General features: G+C 32.2%; 3 protein-coding genes and 2 long non-coding RNA genes across 10 annotated transcripts; 3 read left to right on the forward strand and 2 right to left on the reverse strand.

The window, feature by feature from the left end:
* Window positions 1–144: 144 nt before the first annotated feature.
* Iml1 (GATOR complex protein Iml1) lies at window positions 145–7440 on the forward strand. 3 transcript variants are annotated; one of them, XM_015933389.3, is made up of 16 exons: window positions 145–410; window positions 1254–1351; window positions 1539–1623; window positions 1719–2211; window positions 2303–2633; window positions 2702–2898; window positions 2965–3041; window positions 3142–3387; window positions 3454–3701; window positions 3768–5159; window positions 5349–5475; window positions 5562–5932; window positions 6005–6331; window positions 6469–6641; window positions 6723–6815; window positions 6934–7440. In XM_015933389.3, exons 2-16 carry the CDS (start codon window positions 1306–1308, stop codon window positions 7135–7137), a joined length of 4410 nt encoding a protein of 1469 aa, XP_015788875.1. In that variant the 5' UTR covers window positions 145–410; window positions 1254–1305; the 3' UTR covers window positions 7138–7440. The 3 variants fall into 3 exon arrangements, with proteins under 3 accessions (XP_015788875.1, XP_015788869.1, XP_089122075.1); XM_015933383.3 differs by having other exon boundaries at window positions 168–410; window positions 3768–5475; XM_089265949.1 differs by lacking the exon at window positions 145–410 and adding an exon at window positions 427–993 and having other exon boundaries at window positions 3768–5475.
* A 461-nt stretch (window positions 7441–7901) lies between these two features.
* On the reverse strand, window positions 7902–13922 carry LOC107368478 (uncharacterized). 4 transcript variants are annotated; one of them, XM_015936307.3, is made up of 8 exons: window positions 13613–13922; window positions 12344–12479; window positions 11923–11997; window positions 11427–11839; window positions 9860–10253; window positions 9729–9770; window positions 9234–9633; window positions 7902–9157 (listed from the first exon to the last, which is right to left on the reverse strand). In XM_015936307.3, the coding sequence occupies exons 1-8, from the start codon at window positions 13622–13624 to the stop codon at window positions 8545–8547; spliced, it is 2085 nt and encodes a 694-aa protein (XP_015791793.2). In that variant the 5' UTR covers window positions 13625–13922; the 3' UTR covers window positions 7902–8544. The 4 variants fall into 4 exon arrangements, with proteins under 4 accessions (XP_015791793.2, XP_015791784.2, XP_089122076.1 ...); XM_015936298.3 differs by having other exon boundaries at window positions 11427–11842; XM_089265950.1 differs by lacking the exon at window positions 9729–9770.
* Window positions 10829–12676, forward strand: LOC149094422 (uncharacterized). The gene is made up of 2 exons (XR_016197773.1): window positions 10829–11337; window positions 11401–12676. It is a non-coding gene; the product is annotated as an uncharacterized LOC149094422 (long non-coding RNA).
* Window positions 13923–14872: 950 nt separating the features above from the next.
* Window positions 14873–15637, forward strand: LOC107359976 (uncharacterized). The gene is made up of 2 exons (XR_016197774.1): window positions 14873–15019; window positions 15094–15637. It is a non-coding gene; the product is annotated as an uncharacterized LOC107359976 (long non-coding RNA).
* Window positions 15638–20081: 4444 nt separating this feature from the next.
* Neurochondrin (neurochondrin) lies at window positions 20082–21435 on the reverse strand. The gene has a single exon (XM_089266707.1). The coding sequence runs from the start codon at window positions 21337–21339 to the stop codon at window positions 20437–20439; it is 903 nt and encodes a 300-aa protein (XP_089122833.1). The 5' UTR covers window positions 21340–21435; the 3' UTR covers window positions 20082–20436.
* Window positions 21436–22717: the final 1282 nt, after the last annotated feature.

The raw sequence follows: 22717 nt of genomic DNA on the forward strand, positions 1-22717 counted from the left end.
AAAACAGAAAATTTAGCCTTTTTAATTAACCTAAATGGTTTGAATTTCACAAGAGATGGCGTTGAAATTCGCATTTGTACGAATAGGCGTTTAGACTATTCGTACAAGTTTTTTGTACGAATAGGCTTTTCCCCTTGGAACAAGGAAATCAGCTGATACTAAATATCACCCTTATCCTTAAAATCATCTGTCAACCAGAACCAGAAAATCCTTTTAAATAGCTAAATTGAACCTCGACCTTGATGTCAACCCAATCATGGTCATGTTATATTATTTAAATCTATTGTTTAAAATTAGTTTATAGGTGATTTTTCAATTTATAATTAGGATATAATTAATTTAATGTGATTCAACAAATTATTAGTAAATTTAATTTTAAATGATGATAAACTGTCCGAACGAACCAAATTGTAAGTAGGCTTTTTCCATTCCTTTGTTCTTTCAGACTGCTCTTGTAATGGATCCTGTTATGTCCGGTCAGTCCTATTAATTTTATTGTTTATTCAATTTGCTGTTCACTAGTATTCAAGCATCCATTCATGATGTGGTCCCGTTAAATTAGAGACAATTCAATTCTAAGGAATAGTCTTGATATACCAGGCTTTGTTTTATCTTTACCAGCAATCAATTTATAGTTTCTTTCAGTCTCATGCTAATTATTTGAGTATTGAGATTATCTCTCATAATATTCAGTAGCTTTTGCATTGTGTTAGACTATCATTATTATTCTAGTAGCTATTAGCTTACTATTATCAGTTGTCCATTGTAACTACTAAAAGCAGTCCTTATTAAATACGCAGTGAGATTTATTGAAAGCTACCAGAAAGATTTGGTTACTATCGACTAGAAAATTTTCATGAAAATCAGATAAGATCAAATATTAATATCAAAGAGTTGATTTGGAAAATAAAACAGTTTGATCACATTTTTGTCTGTATAGACCATCACCCCATCTTTGTTGGCTTTTAAAGCACGTCTCTAATATTTATTTTTGTAAGTGCTATACTAACCATCGGAGTTCTTATTAATTTCAATTTCCAAGTAAATGCTATTGTTTATGACGATCTTTATGACTGTGTTTATTTAAATTAATCACGTTATTGACCAGAATAAAGATAATGTGTGAAAGATAGAAGAGTAAAAGATCTTGTCAAACCTCTTTCTTACTCAATCTCACTTGTGTATCCATTCTTGAAACAAAACTTTGTAACTGTGTATCAACTCTAGTCTTACATCTTTATTTTTTTGTCCAGTCTATTTATAGTGTCCCAGTTAACCAAATTCAAATGATAATCCTCTCCAGGTATGGAGAGAATATATAAACTACAAATCCATAGCAATCAGAACAAAGGTAAGTGTTTAAATTCAAAAGCTTTAAAACGAAAGACTAGCCATAAAAAATCAGGTTTAATATTTTCCCCTTCATTCTTCTTTCTTTTCTGTTGCTAACCTGATCTTTTAACATTTATTTGTTCGACTTTTTGTCAAACTCTTCTCTGTTCACCTCAATTTTTCTGCCTCATTTTACTCCAACTCAGAGGAACTGCTGATAAGCCATAAAGATGCTGCTGATTTTAAAATTGATGATATTTTAGAGATATATTCTGATGAAATCAGTTACAGGTGAGTTTTAATATTTCCAAGCAAAATTTTAAACCTTCGGTACAAGTATCGTCTAACTCATTGATCTTTTTTTTCTCAATTTGCTCTCTCCTTAGCCATTTATTGCTATGTGTTAAAGGTTACTTGGACCCTAAAGATGTTAAATCAAAGGATAAACCGTGTATTAGTGTCGAACAATCGATCGCAAGCAGTTTCCATCTGCGTCCTTATCTGGACGTTAAAGTTAGAAAGGTCAATCCAAAGGATGTAACTCTTGATTCAGTTGAATTAACTTTCAAGGATCAATACTTATCTCGTAGTGATATGTGGAGGTTGAAATGCCATCTTGTCAAAACTTGTATTTACCTGAATAAAACAGTCACTTTCTCAGGTATAAGATGTACTGTTTTCGAGATGTGGTCTCAGGGGGAACGTGTTGCTTCTGGCTATTTAAGCTCAGATACAAAGATCGTTTTTCGGTCAGCCTCTAGTATGGTTTATCTTTTTATACAAATGAGTAGTGAGATGTGGGACTACGACATAAATGGTGATCTTTATTTTGAAAAAGCTATAAATGGATTTCTTTATGACCTTTTTGCCAAATGGAAGGTAAATTAAATATTAAATAGAATTGATTCGTTGATAACTTTTTTTGCTGTTTGACTAAACAACTGACATTTTTTTTTGCTTCATATTATAGAGATTTAATTGCGCACACGATGTTACCATTGTTTTGTTTTCACGGACATTTTACAAGGCCAAAAGCACGGATGAATTTCCACCGGAGATGAGAGGATGCCTCCAACAAGACTATAAAAATAGATTCTATGAAGATTTTTATCGAGTTGCTGTTCAAAATGATCGTCTTGACGATTGGGAACCAGTTCTCGTTCTTTTGAAAAAGCTTTTTAACCAATATGAAAAAGAAGTGTTGCGTTACCATGAAAAGCCCGGAGTTAAGATACCCAAAGCTTTCAATTCAACATCATCGCAGGGTAACTTTCTTGAAGTTCTGAATATGTCATTGAACGGTAAGTTTTCCTCAACACCAATCTAGAGTCAGACTAAACATCATTTGTTTTTTTTTCTTTTTCTCAAGTCTTCGAGAAACATTACTTAGATCGTAGTTTTGACCGAACAGGACAGCTCTCTGTAGTTATCTCTCCTGGTGTTGGTGTATTCGAAGTTGATTTCGAGCTCAGTAACATAACAAAACAACGAATCATTGACAATGGTATTGGAAGTGATTTAGTTTGTCTAGGTGAACAGCCATTACACGCAGTACCTCTCTTCAAGGTAATATCAAATTCATTTTCTTTGCTTCATTGCCTGTTCATGCTAACTTATTTCTTCTCACTCTAGTTCAATCGAGGAAATTCCTCTCCATATCCATTAACTGCTGCCGATCTCTTCAATATGCCTCACTGGATAAATTTAAGGTAAATCTACTGTTACAAAAAAAATACATCCTTTTCACTATTCGAACGAATCTCTTTGATACGAACTAACAGATTTTTGAATTTGTTTATTTTTTTACAGTTTTTACTCATCGACTAACAATCACTTTTGCTCAAGTTATGTACCTCGTATTAAGATGCCAAACATTTTACCAAAGAGTGAAAAACCCAATTGGAACAATAAACCTAATCTTTATCGCTCACCCAGCAGAGACTTAACCTCAAATGACTCAGCCAATAATTTCTGTCCAATTATGTCGGTTCTTGATTATGATCAATACGATGAAAAAGTTTTCAAGGCACAATCCCATCTACCATCAGTTAACTCGTAAGCTTTCATTTTTGTGTACATCTCGAGATTAAAACTAATTTCACTTCTAATTATCTTTTTTAGTACGTGCCAACCTTCTACTCGAAGAAAGTCTACCATGGGCTCTCATTTCCATCTTGCTGAATATTTAGAAACAGATCGTAATAATCAGCGGAGAGCTTCAGATGCATTAGCTTTTGGTATGGAATCAAACACTTCATCAAATTCCAACTCTATGTCATCAGCTATGTCTATTCCTGCAAAAAACAATTCTCAAAGTGCTTCTAGTCATGGAACTTTATCCACATCTGTTGAAAGTAAAACAAATAAAGGTAACATTTCGATTAATTAAAATTTAAATTTTTAATAAATATTTCATAATAATCTTTTCTTTCCAGCCCTCCGACTTAAATTAGAATCAAAAGATGATCTTACTCTTCATAGGTATAACAGTTCGACACTGCCATATAGAGATAGAACAGCTGCATCAAGGCCGAAAGCCTTAATCAACCCATTTGACCCTTCCCATGTTTCTATAAAATTAACTTCCAACCGTCGTCGATGGACACATGTTTTCCCACTCGGTCCTACCGGTATTTTTATGCAACAACATCATTATCAAGCGGTTCCACAAAATACTGCTAGTACTTTACTTCCATTGCCCGCATGTAACCGCAAATCTCGAAACAGTAACAGCGAAAGTAACAATGAAACAGGAGACCTTGGAACTCACCAACAACCCAAACATCCTCGAAGTGATAGCTACTCTTCTGCTGGTCGTAGTCTAAGTCCAAGTGGTGAAAGTCCTCACTCTCTTGAATCAACACGTTCCAAAAGAGTAGGTAGTCGAACAGCTTCAATCATATCAGCTGATCCACACACGGATAAAAGTCTTACATGGGCATGGGGAGCTACTGGTGAGCAAGAATGGACTCCAGCGATAACAACAGGAGTAGACTGGAAATCACTTGTTATTCCTGCTTGTCTCCCACTCACTACTGACTTCATACCAGACAACCGAAGTTTAGATAATGATTATGTTAATTCCGAGTACAGTTTGCTACCAGAATCTATTATTCCAGTTAATGATTATTCACGACCGGGTGATGGTGATTTGGATAATAAGCTTAGCCGGTCTCCATTAACAACTACTCAAGTTTTCAAAGAACTTATTTGTCAAAGACTTCAAATGGGTTTCCAAACGATTGTTTATCCTAAAGACAACGTACCCAACTCAATGATTTTAAATCATGACGGTGATCCATACGATCAAACTCTGAGTATTGGTAGGATTTTTCATCGTCTCAAGTTAGAAAATTCAATGGTTTACGTAAGAGTTTATAGACCTCGTCATCCTTATCCTGTTAAAAAAATCAATTATCCTTATCAATTCCGAGCTCCTGACAATGAAACGTATGGAGTGTCTTGGGCTGGTTTTGCTAGTGAAAAGTTGGAAACTTATACTTGGAGTTATTTGGATAATTATGTTTGTGCTCGTGGTGAAAATGAGTATGAACTTAAAGATGATCTCAAATATTGGAGACTTCGTATATTAATTTTACCCAAACGTGAATCAATTACTCGTAAGGTTATTGACTCACTTTATGAAGCAGACAATTCTGATCCAACTTGTGAACTTTATCCTGATTGGGATATTGAAGAAAAGTATCAATTACAAGAAGGATTCTTAAAGTTTGTCGAAATCATCAACAACATCAGGCGTAATGTAACATCAGGACGACGAATTATTAGTGATACTCATAAAAACACTGAAAGTAAACGTCGATCAGGTATCTGTCTAAAATCTATAGTACTTGCTAACAAAATTTTAGAAAATGGTTCCAAAAAGGATCGACTGTTATCTAACAACTTAATCAATGTCAGGAATAAACTAACCGGGAAATCTGAGACTCGTAATTTTACTAACAATCGTGATGAATTAGATGGTAACACTTCTTCCGTCATTGCCCCCGTAACAGGAATGAACATATCAGATCTAATGGACAAAGCAGATCAAGAAGATTACATCGAAACAACTCCAACTAAAAAATTAAGCACCAATATGTCTTACAAAACACTGGTGGAAAAATTAAAGAACAGTAGCAAGTAAGTTGTTAATTTAATTGTTAGATTGGTATAGATTGTTTTTTTTGGATTTCAATATTTATCGGCATCTAAACCTTTCTTTACAGTGTTTACTATTTTGGTAAAGATCTCGGTCTGCCTGAGTTCACATTTATAAGTGCTGAAGCAGTTTCATGGGCAATCGAATCGATTGATGGCGTGTTCAACGAGGAAAGTGCCTGTGATCTCTTTCAAGAAATGATAAACTCTAAACTTATTTGTCATGCATCTGGTTATAATGCTATTCAGTTTGAGCATGGTTTTTATTTCTATTTTATCGTGGATAAGTCTAATGAAAAGTTAATCGATGATGATGAGAGCAAGTATGAACTTTTTAATCGCACTTGGTTTGAAGTTAAATTATTGCCAGCTCGAGTTTCTGGTCAAAGTGAATGGTCTAAACCTCCTTCAGAGATTATAAAGCTTAAAAAATCAATAAGTAAATATTTATATTTAGCCGAGTTTTGATAATTATTTTGTAATGTTTACTAATCACACATTTCTTCTACAGTGAAATTCAACAGAGCAGTGATTGATTTAGATTCAACAAGTGAAGATGGTCGAGTTGAATGGATGCACGCAAAATATCAAGCAGCTTACCATCCAGATTATTCATATGAAATGGAGCTTCAATGGATGGTTGCCACAAGTTATCAACTTGTTGAAAAAGTGCAACAATGGGCTCGTAAAACTGGAGCTGGAGGATTTCATTTTGTGCCTATTCCAAATGATCCTTTTGCTTTACCCTTTGAAAGTAAATCAGACCCGTTACGAGGTCCTATTTTTATACAGCTCAATTTAGATGAATTACCGCCCAAAGCTAGACAATATCTTCAAGGTAAGAATGGTTTATCAGAATGAAAATTACGATCAATTTATTGTTCATAATTTTCTTAATGCTAAATCCGTGTGAATACAACCATAATTTTTCCATAACTTTGCTGATTTTTTTTGTTATTTGCTTCTATTTTTTAGGTGATAATTTAATAAATTTCCGTAAAGATATTCTCAAGAGATTTGGATTTTTAACTTTTAGTGAATCAGGTCAAGATCAACGTCAACAATTTATTCATGTATCTGGCAGTATTTTTGTCCTTTTACCTGACACTTCAAGTTCAGATACAAAAGTACAAAAGGGATCATCAAAGGTATTTATCTAACAGCAAAACTTCAATTTTGTATCATTTCTTATTAATACATCTGATCTCATTTTTACCAACAACTTATAGAATGAAGATATTTGTAGTCCCCATGAAGAGTACATCACAAGACATTTTTCTGGTGTTAAACAAACAGATAGGAATGGATTGGAAGATATAAGAGTAAGTTTTTATTTCCTTGATTCATCTTTTTTTCCAGTTCAGCCAGAATGTAACTGAACTTTTGTGACCAATCAAAGTCATTTTACACATTTTTACTGACCTTTTACCTTTACAATAGAATGGATTCTTATGGGCATGGAATTATATGATTACTAAACGATGGAAGAGTAACGTTACTGGTGATGAAACATACATGAGACGATTCATGAGGAATTTCCGACGTTTTTGTCTGAATACTGGAGGAAGATTGGTTGCTTTTTGGAATGAATATAGTAAAAATGAGATTAAAGACGCATCTCTGGTTATTGAATCAAGTGTATGATTCAATTATTTTGGATTAATATTGATTGATTCTACTAAATGTGACAAAGTGAAACCTTAACTGCATAAATTTAGTGTATAATTTAATGCGAAAGAGAGCGAAAACATTTAGCCATAACAATCATACGTACCTGATGTTAATTAATGATGATAGTTGACATCTTACGTTAATCCATTGTTTCATAAACATTCAAATACTTTCTCCTTTCCTTTGAACCACAAGACGTTACGATTATTAGTTTGACTATAATGATCATCTTTGTTACTCACTTTTGATGGAATAAATTGCTTTTTTAAATAGAAACTTCTCATTCCATCATTCCAATCAACATGATAAATAAATTTCAAAAGATGTGATAACTCTTTTTCACTTTGATTTTTGGTTGATGAAATAAACACAATGTTCAATGTTGATTTCAATGTTTTAACCATTTTTTGAAAAAAAAGTTCCGTTTGAATCAAACTATTAAAGCTAATAGCAAATATTTTCATGGTTTGTATCACTATTATCAGAATGCTATTTATTATTTTCACCGATACTTCTAATTCTGAGGAAGATTTGGCTTTTACTCTTTATAAGCTTTACATGATCAAGGAATCAAGATCCTATTCAAATGGAGATAATCAAAAGGATCAAACTGTAAGTTGTAAATTGATTGGTGGTTTTAGGAGTTTAAGCATTTGCTTTACTAAGAGGCATAAACATCAAATGATCATTTTTAATCATGATTAGAATTGTTGGCGATCAATGAATTGATTGTAATATTAATTGAAAAAATAATAAAAATTTATTGAAATTGATCACATTAAATTGTTTTACAATGATAGATCATTTCATTTCACTGATCTTGTGAACAATGGATAAAATTTTTAACATGAAATATAATTGTTACATTTTTTTTGGTAATTTTTTCATCATTTGCATCAATTTGATTGTGCATTTCAATTAACAAAATGCATTGAGTAGAAAAAGGATTGAGTTGATTGAATAAAAAAGGAAAGAAAGGGAAATTGGATGATTAATAATTTAAAAAATCCGTCTTAAGTAGTTACCATGTTTATCCTTAATTTTTTAAAGCAATAGGCCATCAAAAATATGGTTGTTGGTTACCAGATTTAACAATCATAATAGATTTCATAAATAATCAAGAAAAATTATAAATATATTGATAATGTGAGTCAATCAAATAATGTTAACAGTTGATTGTGATGAATGGGCAAGAAAAGGTATTGCTGAAGTAAAAATGAGGTATCATCATGTTCAACTGATTAACATGTTTCTAGATTGTTACTACTTTCTATTATCAGTATTTATAATTATAACATTTCTATCATTTATGATCACTATGATTATTAACACCAAAGGAACAAGAAAGTAATTAACTAATAATTGAATTAGAGGTTAGTCTTAATAACGTTTGGTTGGCTTGGTGGTTGATGGCTTAACAGCGGAAGAAGGTTTAACGGAAGGTGATGATAATGGTGAAGATTTAGATGAAGTTGACTTTGGTGTGAATGAAGATGATGATGAAGGAGAAGATTTTGATGATGTTGTTGAAGCAGCAGCAGCAATAGGAACTCTAAGGGTGACAACTGATGAACCATAGCCAGTCATTTGCTGTTGGTCAGCCATTGACATTGAACCTCCCATTCCGTAAGATCCACCACCCATTTGTTTCTGTTGAGTCATTGGTGAACCACTTTGACCATATCCGCCTCCTGAGGACATCATCATTGGGCGTCCGGCGCCATACATGCTTCCACTACCTCCATTCATTTTCATTTGCATGGGCATACCGGCCATTCCGTTCATGGAACCACCATAACTTGCACCCATTGGTTTACCTGCGCCTCGACTCATTCCCATTCCCATTCCCATTCCTTTGCCGTTCATCATTCCGTAACCAGACATTGAACCGCCCATTGAACCTGTCATAGAACCTGCCATTGGGCCTGCCATTGAACCTGCCATTGAACCACCGTTCATTTTGTATTGACCCATTGGTGTTGCTTTGGCACCACTAGAAAACAGATGAGATAAAGATTGAGGTTGAGATTAGATTTTGATTTGTTAATTTTTCCATGAGTGTTACTTACCCCATTGAATAGCCACCGTTCATGCCCATACCCATAGCCATTGGTTTCATTGTCATTCCCATTGATTTGTAAGATGCAGGTGATGCTGGGTAACCGCCGTTCATTGCCATTGAGCTCATTGGTGATTTCATTGCCATCATTGGTGATCGGTAGGCTGATGAACCTCTTGATCCTGAGCCACCCTTGGTTCCTCCTGTTGCAACTGGTGATGGAGCTGAGTAAGCTGGAGACATTGTCATGGACATTGGTGATGATGAACCACCCTTGGATCCACTCATTGCACCCATGGACATTCCAGACATGCCGTTCATTGCTCTCATTCCTCCCATTCCACTCATGCCGCTCATGCCACCCATGCCGCTCATTCCTCCGTAACTAGAGCCTGAACCAGATCCAGCGCCTAAAATTTAGCAAAAGAAAATTGAAAGTAAAAATGGTTATTTGCAAGAAAATTGAGTTTCGTCACCAGTTGAAAGGATGAAAGAAGTTACCCACCATACTGAGTGGTTCCTAAATAGGGAAGCGCTGCTGATGGGTCTATTTAATAATTAAATCAGTTAACTGTCTAAACTTAAACTTGTTTCACTCTTTTTCAAATTAAACTTTTTCCGAATTTAAATTCTTACCGTATGATGATCCAGTTGATTGTTCCTGAGTTTGATAGTCTGATCCAGCTGAACCTGATCCATAATCTGATCCACCGGCTCCACCTGAACCATATGATGATCCACTTCCACTGCCATAAGATTTAGAGCCAGGGTTGGTCATTGCTGGTGGTTTTTCAGCCATAATCATAACATCAGCTGGGTCTTTGTTGTCAGTTCCTGGTTCGTTGGTTTTGATTGTTGCTTTGAATCCATCAGCGCCAGCAGTATATTCAACTTGTCGGTAAACACCATAAGCGTCCATGTAACCATAATTTCCCTTTTTGTTTCCATAAGCATCACCTTCTTCCATTTGATAGTGTCCATTACCGTAACCATCATCAACCTTATAATCAAAGGCATAAGGTCGAGGAGGCTGTTTATAAGATAAAAGAAGCAATCAATTAGATTGAGGTAGCGACAGTTGGAAACTTGGGCTTAAATATAACTCCATCCTCTATCAATCCTTTAGCTTTTCAACTAATGACCTGAATCACTCAATTTCGTGTGTAATTGCATAATTAACTGTAGTTGATCCTCTCATTATCAGCGTTAATAATTTAATCAAATGAAAACACCTTTCAATGTTTGAATGATGGCAAAGTAAAGTTTTCAATCGATCACATGAAAACATGATGATAGTGACGGAAATGTATGCATCTTTATTGTTGCTATTATCGTGTAAACAAGTGTTAAGTGATGTTCACCAAAACATCTACACCATCACCAGAAACTATCCAATCAATCAACTAAATAAAGCTTTTCAATTCGCTGTGTGTTTTCATATTTTGCCTAAATGCATAATCTTTAGAGTGTAACATGTTAATTACAATCACTATTTTCTTTATAAATGACGATTAAACCTTATCTATCTAAATTAAAACAGATTTATTCAAATTATATTAGATGCGGAAAAAATTATCTCATCTAATTCCCTAAAATCAGCTAACCCTCGGGCTTTTGCATTTAAAATAAAAGATGAGTCTCTCTTTTTGTTTCTTACTGTACTTTTACTTGTAAAAATATGTATGAATAGCTATTTCGCTCATTTTTCTAACTCGATTTATTTATTCTGTTCCAAATTAGTCATTATTTTAATCTGGTTATAATCACTTTTACTTTGTAATTGTTGAAGAAATCAAATTAAATTCTGATCAATAAACAAGTAGATTGATTGTCGAACCTATCAAACATCATCTGTTTCCCTCTTTTTTTGTAAGTGAATCATTGACATACCATTGTCTGAAAACTATTGTGTTGATGTTTTGTGTTTAACATTAATTTAATCCTCATAATTTCAACTGATGCTGATGAAAGGAACCATACAGTGGCTCAGCTGGTTACATTTTACAATCCGATTAGATCTAGCTCATCATCACTTTGTTGGCCTACTTGTTAACCTGACTTTCCCTCTTTAACATCAACACCTCTTAAAGTGATTTCAACAAAAGCACTATTGAGTAAGTTAACCATTTCCGATCAATATTAATAACTGACTAATCGCCTCTATTATCATCTTAAAGTGTCAATCAATTGTTTAGTGACTTACATGTTGCATTTCACCACCATAACCGCTGTCAGATCCTCCGTATCCGCCTGTTGATTGCTGTTGTTGTTGTCCATAGCTGTTTCCGCCGCCCATGGATCCCATTGATCCCATTCCATAGCTGCCTGAAGAGCCACCGTTCATTCCGTAACCTCCAGCCATTGAGCCTCCGCCCATGGAACCCATTGATCCCATAGAGCCCATTGAGCCCATTCCGTATCCACCGGTTGATTGTTGTTGCTGTCCATAGCTGTTACCAGCGCCCATGGAACCCATAGAACCCATGGAACTCATTCCATAGCCTCCAGCTGAAGAACCACCGTTCATTCCATAGCCTCCAGCCATTGAACCTCCGCCCATTGAACCTGCACCCATTGAGCTTGCACCCATTGAGCCTCCATAAGATGGCTTAGCTCCTGCTGAAGAAAGGATAAGAATTCAGAGGGAAAATGAGATTATACATGTTTATGAACTAGTAAATCAATGAATATTAACCAACCTGAACCAGAGCCTCCTTTGGTTCCATAGCTTAAACCATTGCTTCCAGAACCAGATCCTGATCCTTTACTTCCGCCTAAAAAAATTGAACAAAAAGCAAAATTAAGTCATTATTTATGCTTTTGATTATCAACTATTTATTGTTGGAATTAGTTCAAAGTAAGAGTTAGTGGGATTAAAAATAAAATCATTGTTAGTGTTGAGCTAAGAAATCAGTAGATTAAAGTTTTCTATATTACTGTTATTGGGAACAGAAATGAATGTCATTTTTTTTGCTTGGATTAATTTTCACTCTCATTATTCATCCTGATGAGGATCAGTTGAGACTGGAGCAGAAATGCGGCCAAACAATTGAAGCAACTTTTCATTCCACCAAGAAACCGAGATTCGAGATAAGTTGGCTGAAGAGGAATACAACTTACCATAGGAATCATCATCAGCTTCAAATCCTGCCTCTTGATCATTTGAATATTCTGAGCTGGCCGTCTTCATGTAAGCTGGTTCCGATTGATATTGACCAATAGTCACCAAAGCGACAGATGATAAAAGCAGCAAATACTAAATGGTAATAAGATGCAAAAAAAGGCAAACGGTCAATATTGAAAAAAAACATGAAAATGGTGAACAACCGAAATGAAATTTCATTTATTTATAAGACTTGTTATACTACCATCAGGGTATCCCCATGATTAGTGTAACAATTTCACATCAATAATAGTTATAATTATTCTGATAATAAACAGTGTTTATTTGGAGGTCATTATTATTATTAATTCATCTCTTATCCCTTCAGTATTACCTGTTAACCAGGGTCTATCCTTTAAAATGCTGGTTTGATCATTTTGTTAACCTAAACTCTAATCATTCTCATCATTTGACTAAAATTATACTATAAAATATATTTAGAGAGTGAAATTACTGTATGAATGAATCAATGTTTATCCATCAGAATGATTATATTTTGATTTTTGATATTAACTGTCAAAAAAGATGAGGTCAATCTTGATAGATGTTTTATATTTGCCATTTAGGTGTCATTGTGAGCTGATTTAAGGACCATTACTGCCAATTTTAAAAAAACAACCCACAAATGTAGGTTTGATTAACTAGTCAATCTGTCCAGCAACTGTCCATTAAATCATATAATGTAATAATGATACAAATTTTTACAATTTAATCATTCTCTAAGTCTATCACGATTACATTGAAACTCTTACATTACAATGTATTTAAGCAAAACTAAAAGAAAGGAGATGAAAACATCGAGAATTATAATTAAATTTTCAATTGTTGCTGGTTAAAAATAAAGTGTAATCATGAAATGAGATAATTATTTCCTCTGATTGCAATCATAATTAAAGAGTAATGTTCATTGCAAACTAAAATTCAACATCTAATGTTGATTGTTATTCAATTTTGTAGCTATCCAAAGTTAATTAGAATCACTCCTACTTGATATTAATTAAATCTTAAATCAACAAGTTAAATTATATTTGAGTAAATAATTGCATTCAAATTAATTTTCAACATTTCAACATTTCTTCAACTATTAATACAAGAAATTTGATGAATCAACTGTAAATGCAAATGTAACTCAAAATAGTCAATTTAAATTTTATATTACAGTCTCAACTGAATCATTTGGATACAATTGAAACCATTGAAATGGATTGATATTAAAATGGACTTACCTTGAAAATCATGTTGCTGTTGAGATAAAGTTCCTAATGAATTGAAAGTTGATGAAGACTTGAGATTGTCTGATTGGACAAGATTAAATTGTAAGAAATCTAACAATTTAGGTAAAACTAAACCCTGTTGGTTAGCGATCAAGGGTCAGGTTGAAATTGATTTATCCAGTAATCGGGTTTAAAAGGTTTGCTATTGTTGTGAGTTGCTGGAGTTGAGGTTGGAAACAATATTGAATGGTGAAATAACGTTGAATACAATATTTTATATTTTAGATTGTATTAGATGAAGTTGACTGGACGATGAGACCAATAGAACTGATGATCTTTGGTCAGTTTGAGGTTCCTTTATATATGGAATGAAAATTTGTTGATGGAGTAAAGGGTCAGTTGAAGGGATGGTTAAAGGGAGAAAGATGATGATGAAAAGGACTGTAATAATCGTAATATAATCCAGTTAACATTCACCCAGTACAACTTGAATCCACATCCCATTATCAATAATAATCTGGACAAACCTTATAATTTTCACTTTCTTTCCTTTCTTTCCTCTTTCTTTCATTTCTCTCACTTTTACTTTCACCATCTTGTTTACCTTTTAGTGAATCTCAATTTACCTATTATCACAAGGACCACCTCAACATACACTTGCATGTAAGGCACACACAAAACACTCTACATTTACATCCAATGAACAATTTGAATTGACTTAGATTAGTTCTTGATTAGACAATCATATTCACAGTATATGAACAGTTTCTCAATGATCAGTCAACAATTAATGTATAAATCAATATATGAAAACATGTATGACCTAAACGATGATCAACATTAGCTCTTTTTTTGCCAACTCTTATACTCAAAGAAAAAAAACTTGCCATTTCAATTGCTTTTCCCTGTTTATACAATTATTCAATTGCTGGGCTAATCACTTGGTAAACTGTGTAGAGTTAACAATTAGGTATTTTAGATTATTAAATCATAAAATTGAGTTAATCGTTTAAATAATTCCAATCAGTGTTGGTCATTAGCAAATTTAATTCTCGCGCTCTCTAATATTTGCCTCCTTTTTTTGCCAATGTTCAATGAGCAAACAGTTGCTTCATTTTTGTAAAATTAAAAACTCGCTAAGTCAAGTGTATATGATTAGTATTACCTCATTTATATTAATTGTTGTTAATTTTACCATTGTATTCGGAAAATTGCGAAAGATGTTCGACTTAATTGGGGAGTAAATGGTCAATACACACCGCCAAAAGGATAAAAAGCTAAGTTTCTCTTCCCATTGCTCTTTCAGTTGAGCCAACTTTCATGATGATCGTTTGGACATTTTTCTTATAATGGCTATTTTGAATTTCTTACATTATTTAGATTGGTTTTTTGTATGAAAGCTAAATAACCGATGTCAAGGTAGTTAACAACAATAGTGATTTACCACAATTTGTTTATTGTTAAAAGACGAATTGTTTATTTGGATCGTTTAGACTGGATTGGATTGTGAAAATGGAGGATTACCATTACAGTTGCCGTATCGGAAAACTCATACATACTGTACATGTAATTTGATGATTTGCTGCCTGTTAGTAATTCAAGATCTGCTGTTTTTAATTTCTATTTTCCTGATCATTGTGCTATCCATTTTATCCAAGGTTAACAATCACCAATTACGCTTGTATTGTTGGAACAAACAAGAAAAGCAAAAATGAGATTGATTGAGAGACCTTTTCAACTTGTAAATGACTCTAATTTAGATTGAAGAGAACCTTTATGAATGGCTTTATTCATGGCGAAATTTTCATCTTTTTCGTGTTTTGTGTTGGTGATCATTGATGATTGCGGAAATATTATCACCATTATTAACCAAACTTCCGATATTAATTTGATTTCACACTTTTGTTTTATCACATCAAGAGTTTAAGCACGTTGATTGAATAATCTAATTTCTTCACCATCATCTTCATCTTGTTCACCTTTCTACCTTTTACATGTACTTTATATACATATTGATTAATATACTTTTTTAACGGTTTTGATTATTTACTTTTAATTGTGAATATCAAAAGGAGCAAAAAAAAGGAGTAGGAGAAATGAAAAGAATTAGAAAAATCTACTTGAATTGTTCATCGTCATGAATTAAGTCAGCTTTTAAATTTGATTTTAATGATGATTACAATAAGTGATTAGATGAACGAGAAAGCTCTTAAACTGTAAAGGATCCTTGTTGAAAATTCAACTGATCATCACCTTTTTAACTCTCACATGATATGTAAATGATTATCTTCACTGAATGTTAAACAGTTTTGAAAGAAAGCAATTGATTTGCCTGAAATTATTGTCATCATAATTATCGCTTAATTTGATTGCATTTAAATCATCGCACAAAAATTTAACTTTCACTAAGTGAGAGATTGAAGAGTGAAAAAGGTTAAATTATGTGTAATTATTTATTACATATATTATAATTATTCAGATTATTGGTTTAACTTAATCTTGGCCCATTAATTTGCTCCAAACAATTAACTATGTAATTACCATTTAAACTTTGGGTTCAACCATTTCTTGTATTAAAATTGGTGAAATCATTGAAAAGGTAAGAAGAAATGGTGAAAACAAAAAATTAAATTTAATTAATTTCCAACAATCATTTTTCATCTCAATCCGTTGTATGTTAATTTACAATTAACAAGGAAATAATTGATTAATAAGAATCACGCAAATCAATAAAAATAAATTGCCGTAAATCTTGAATCCTATTTGTTTTTTTAGTTAAATTGTTAACCTTGTCGTGATCTTGATTGTCTAATAGTTTGTCATTTCAATTTTACTTTTCCTCTTAAAACACTCAAATTGTTGAGTTAACCCAAAGATTACAGGTTAACTTGAAGGTCAAGAATAACCAGAGAAACCTGAAGAAATGGTCATTTTGTTTGGGAATGTGAATTTCATTGTTAACTCGATTCTCATGATTAAACTTAATCAATAAAAGGAGCCTTTTCCAAACAAGAAATTTAATTTTCACTATTAATAAATGATCAAAAAATAAACCCTAAAATGACCAACACTGGCACTAATAGTCAGTTAAATGGTTAACTTGAGTTACACAATTAACTTTGACATTTCTTTTAGTCTGTTTCTCCTTGTAATTAGACTGACCAAATGAAATTATTATCACTGATTTTGTAATGTTAACCAATCATTGTTAAATTGTTTCCAAAATCTGAGAAAGGTCAAACCCGCAAAAGGTGATAATCAAAGTTGGATATCATAATTGTGATCATTGATTTCACCCAAATGGACAAACAATTATGTTCAATTAGATATTAAATTCACTTGTTGGCTTTAATTGATTGTCAATTTGATTTTGAAATGGTCAACAAAGGTTGAAAGGAACAACAAAATTCAGAAAACTAAGGTTAACTCAAAAAGAAAACAATTTTTCAGAATTTTGATTCACAAAGAAACACACTCGAACTGTCCAACACAAACAAGTTGATCAACATAATTCTGCTATTATAATCAATGGACAATTAGCAGCAAATTGATAGCAATCGAAAAGAGTAAAATTGTTGAAAAAATGAAATGAAATTGAAAAATGCAAATCTTTTTGTTTCAATGTTTTTCCGATTGCATTTCATCAATTAGACGATTAAGGGAAACGTTAATCGCCATCTAAGCTGATTAGAAGATTTACTCTTAATTTTAACTCTTGCAATCCATTTTAATGATTTCATGTGAAAAATTGAAAATTGCGGAATGCGGAATAGAATTGAATTGAAATAATAATTCATCTGTTGACATATTGACATTATTTATTGTCATCAGCTTTTACCAATGATTGCCTGAATAAATTAATAAACAATCAATCGGTAAAATTGTGTAACCAACAGTAAAAGTGTCCTGTTCATGTCGACAATTTGACCAATCGAGACTTAATCAAATTCAATCAAGTCCAACTTGAATAGTGGCAAAATTATTGTTTATTGGTCAAGTTTAACAATTGATCAACATTAAAAGCAAATCAGTGCGTCCGGGAAGATCAATGGCTTTTGGGTAACAGATTTAAAAATCTTCCAACAAATGGTTCAATCTTTACTGACCTCAACACAATTATTAGGTCGACTTAATTTAAATTCAACTTGGCCTTACATTCCCATTTAATCACAACAAATCACAATATAAATCATTTGTAAAATCCTCAACTCAATCGCTTTACATTCAAGCATAAAGATCATTAGATTAACATAAATACCAGTGTTGACAAGTTAAAGGTGAAAATGTAAATTCATTGAACAAGTCCATTCAGATGATCAACAGATAATCATTCAAACTAAAACCATAAATCACTGAATATCCATGATTAAATGATTATTTCATTATGAGAATCAGCAATGGATTAACCAGTTTCTGGTAAACATTTCATTTTCTGGTTGCTTTACTGTAAACTCATCTACAAATAAAACAATCGGTAAAATAATCTGTTCAATCCGATTGAAGCTTATTGATTATAATTATTTAATAAGGATTGACCTTTCCTTCCTTCCGCCGTTACATTGCTAAATGGACAACTACTGAAGTCTTCATTGACCAGTTAAATATGATTGGTTTAATCATTGAAAGTGAAAACCTTTTCAACTCTTTTACCTCATTTTGACTTTCAATTTAAAGACATATTTGATGACAAGATTGCTTCCATTTCATCTACTCTAATCACTTTTGATTAAAGTTAATTTGGAACACGCTTTAAATGATTATTATACTCTTTAACCATCATCATCATCTTATCCTTTGATTTCATGTGTTAACCAAATTGTTGTACCTTCAATCGACTATCAAATTATTGATTTAATCAATTTAATGACAATTGAAAAAGGTTTACCTTTTAAATTGTTGTTAAACCATTATTTAAGTTAACATCTTTTTTTTCTTACACTAATTTGCTTATTAATTCAATCGTTTTTGTTCCTATTTTATTCAATTACCTCACAAATGTTTGAATTTAACAATGAACAGGTAATATCATTATTAATCATCTTTAATTGGTTAACAATGGCGATGAGGTAACAATTTTTTTTCCAATTAATTAAACCCTTTCAAGGTTAATCAATTGGATTAAATGAAGTTTCAGATTAATCAATGTCAAGTGGGTCTAACAATTGATCAACATTTTCATCTTTAGCTGACGATTATATTTGCATTGAAAAAGTGAAAGGTTAATAGATTTAAACAAATCACCTTTGATTGATCTGTTTATTAATTGTGTACAGAAGTGAATTCAATGTTTGGTCATTTTAATGTCAAAAATTGTATTATCTTGTCATTTCATTGAAATTTGATTGAAAAATTGAACAATTTGAACACAATTTTTACTATGAAAATGAAGTAAAAGCAAGAAATATTTTCCTTTGTATTTCAACTTGATTTAGTCTGATTAATGGTTAACTAGATGTGAAAAATTGTCTACATTTAACATTGAATGTCTAGCAATAGTTGACAGTTTTTCAGGTGTCAACCCAAATTTTGTTTACATTGAAAATGCTAATTCAGTTGATTGTTTTCAGTTGGAACACAAAAATTGATTAGCAAGATTGAATTGTTTGATTCCATTTCTTTAGGAAACGGTAATTTGAATTGAAAATTGAATCTCAATTGAGATCAAATGTACATTTGGAGCTAAACAATGAGTTTGAGTAAATATGTAATGGTTAACCCAAAATATTGATAAATGCACTTGAAATTGGATGTTTTTTCGTGACCAGGAATTGAATTAATTTCAACAATAACGTCCATCTTTAATTTCCTGTTTTGTTAAATTAGACAATTAAATGTTTTTTAATTGTCTAGTCTTTTTTGTCTACTAAATGATCATTGAAAAATGATGAAAGATAACCAATGGTTAACCATAATTAAGGCCTCCAATCAACTAAACCTTGACTTTGAACCAATGGAATCAATTGGATAATTCAACTTTCCCTTTCAATTTTGCTGAATAAATATGAATTTGTGATTAGCAATGATTTACTAAATTAATTTATATTTTATTATTTGTGCTGTTAATTGCCTGTTAACGTCACTTTCTTATTAAATTTAAATCGGCTTGTTTCACCATTCTATTGTATTTCAATGGTTTTGCTTTTGTCTTTATTTCAATTAAATATCACAATTGAAACAGATTATCATTTTTTTAGGCTTTTACTTGGGTTAATCAAGAGTCTGATGATTATTAACTGACCAGATGGACTCAGGTCGTGTGAATGGTTCATGAATCACGTTTTGTCAATTGTAGAGCACGAAGTGAATCATCATTATTTAAGTTTTTGCTTGTTGAATCAATAACAAGTTTATCATGATGAAGAGTTTTTAAGGTAAATTGTTAAGACCATGATCTATTGGTGTCAATCATTGATTTGGACGATCGATGAATAAATCAGAACAAAGCTAAAATGAATGGACTAAATTAAATTGAACAGACAGCTTTGTGGAAAGATAAAGGATTTTAATGTCTTCAAAGGTGACCTTTTTTTCATCATCTTAAACGATGATGTTTTTACAAATCTCATTATCCAGAATTGATATTGATTTTTGGAGGGTGAAACACAGGTTAATTCAATTGTTAGAATACAATGGTTTTGATACAATTTGATATCAAGCTTTTTTAAAGCATCAATTAACATATTTGATATGCATTTGATACAGAAATAAAACATGGAGATTGATAAATTACAGGGAATGTGTTTAATATGTTGTATTTTTGAAACAATTTTCAAGTTAAATCACGCAATTGAATCAAAAGGGATCAAAATTACTGGTGGTGACATCTGATGAACAGCTTATTGTGTTGTTTGTACGTTTTGCGTTTCCTCTCCATCGAACAGCTCTTCAAACGAAGCCAAAATGAAATGTCCTACCAGTTTGGCACTTTTTTCATCCTTCAAAAGTTGATTAAAGAAGGGAATCAAATCTGTGACTTTATCCTCGATTCCTTTAAAGTCCTCCAAGGACCAGAAACAGATAACTCGTACACAGGCCATTACTATTGAGAAGTTCTTTTCATTTGATTGGACACTTTCCCAGTCGTAAATTATATTCTTTACATAATCAATGACGGTTAAAATGGTTTCTCGAAGTGCATTATACAAATTGACAATTGAATCAGGCGATAATCTTGAAGCTGGTTGTGATAATTTTTCTTCAGTGCAAAGGGTATCTATAAAGGTTTCAAATATCATGAGACACGCGTTCAACAAATGTTCATCAATGGCTTCATCTTTTCGTAGTTCGATACAAATTTCAATACAAACCAAACGACCAATGAGTGGGAAAAAATTTTTACAATGAGTATCAGTAACACCTTCAGTTCCTATGGTCATCCAATTGAAACGGGGGAATACTTCGTTAAGAGCAGCAATCAAATAGAAACCTGAATCACGGTTCTGTTTATCAAGGCGACTGGTAAAAATATCGTACAACCCTGATGTAAGCAAGGGTAACCAATTAGCTGCCGATACTTCGGTAGATGTTGATGAAGAGGATGTTGATGATGTTGATATGGAGGGTGAACATGGTTGTATTTGAGAGAGCAGAGATTTATCTGACTCTTGAATAATGGCTGCTAGTTGGTTACAGAGATCAAATTTTCGTTGACTTTGATTAGATTTGAATTCAGTAGCGATTTGTAACATACATGTGTGAAAAAGATATGGAATATCACGCGATGGATCAGGTACGTTCATATTGTTATCGAAGATGCTTTGATTTAAAGGCAAAAGGTAAACAAAAAAATTATTTCTAGTTCAATTTATCCACAGAAGAGAACAGCACATGCAATCCAATTTACCTGTTTTAAAAGCCGATAGGTGTCACTATCTCATTGCAATCTACAATTTTCTCCTTTTCATCAATTTAATTTGATTCTGTTTAAATGTTTTATTTTTTCATTAAAACCTGAGTTTATTTGAATGCTCAAAAATGATAAGAGTGAAATTCACATGGAAAAATGGACAAAATACACCTTAAAGTTCAATAAATCTTCAACAAAACCTTTCCACCTTTTCAACAGACAACTCAATAAATTGAAAATAATATAACCCACCAGCAATTACCCTTCTATATCTATTTTAATTACATTTTTTTACTTGTGAAATTAATCAAATGAACAAACAATTCACAATAAGTGCAATATCTGCCCATAACTGTCTTATGGCCTATTTGATAGCTGATAAAAGCGATTATCGATACTAAAGGCTCAGTGCTTAAGGAAATCTTCACATGTTTTTAAAATTCAGCATCAAAAATCTAATTTAGTTGATCATTTTCAGATTTAATCGGATTGGTTGATATATTTAACTCTTATTTTGCAAATTTGATTCATATTGATTCGCTGGAAATTTAAATGAAATTAATCAAGATATAATAAACTCGTTACAGATTTTGCTTCATCAGACATTTTCTTATGCATTGAACTAGGTTAATTAAATAACCCAACGTTAATGCTTTTTAATGTTTTTTCATGACTTACATGAATTGAGCTCAATGTTCAACATGTTATCAATATAATTTAAGAACAATTATCGTAATTATTAAAGATTTATGAGATTTATCTAGATAATATTGGATAGTTTGATTGCCTCTCTTCATTGATTACAATCAGTTTTGGCAGTTTTGTATTGTTTTTATTGCCAATTAGTTTCCACTTCAATTAGAGTTACAGTTTACCAAGTTAACCAAGTTGAATTATAATCAAATAACAATTATCCACTAATTGAGAAAAAGATAGCAAATTAACAACTAATGTTAACAAACTTATTAGGCATACATAATTGCAAATTAAAATTTGAGTTTACAGAAAGCAGAAAAAAAAGTTTCATAAATTGAACAAGATCGTGCCAAAAGCACACCCAGAAATCACACATTAAAAGGTATCAGTTTAATCAAAATTGAACAGCAAATTCAGTTCTTTTTCACATTGAGAAACATCATGAAAAGAAAGATGACGAAAGGAAGAAAAGTAGGAGGATGAGAAGGAGGAAAATAGTAAATGATAATGAAGCCAAAAAGTGATAGACTTAAGGTGATAATGAAGCTGATGGTGAAGACGATGGTGATGATGAT

The sequence above is a fragment of the Tetranychus urticae genome, chromosome 1 (genome assembly GCF_039701765.1).
Source record: "Tetranychus urticae isolate SD_2017Ah chromosome 1, NJAU_TeUrti_SD_1.0, whole genome shotgun sequence".
Classification (NCBI taxonomy): Eukaryota; Metazoa; Arthropoda; class Arachnida; order Trombidiformes; family Tetranychidae; genus Tetranychus; species Tetranychus urticae.

Excerpts from the sequence above, each read along its gene's own strand:
- Iml1 (XM_015933383.3), top strand. The coding sequence starts at position 1,306 with ATGGAGAGAATATATAAACTACAAATCCATAGCAATCAGAACAAAG. Across the intron at positions 1,352-1,538 it reads CCATAGCAATCAGAACAAAG|AGGAACTGCTGATAAGCCAT; the intron begins GTAAGTGTTTAA and ends ACTCCAACTCAG. Across the intron at positions 5,476-5,561 it reads AAATTAAAGAACAGTAGCAA|TGTTTACTATTTTGGTAAAG; the intron begins GTAAGTTGTTAA and ends CTTTCTTTACAG.
- LOC107368478 (XM_015936298.3), bottom strand. Across the intron at positions 11,998-12,343 it reads AGCTGATGATGATTCCTATG|GCGGAAGTAAAGGATCAGGA; the intron begins GTAAGTTGTATT and ends CAATTTTTTTAG. Across the intron at positions 9,634-9,728 it reads TTTAGGAACCACTCAGTATG|GCGCTGGATCTGGTTCAGGC; the intron begins GTGGGTAACTTC and ends GCTAAATTTTAG.
- Neurochondrin (XM_089266707.1), bottom strand. The coding sequence starts at position 21,339 with ATGAACGTACCTGATCCATCGCGTGATATTCCATATCTTTTTCACACA.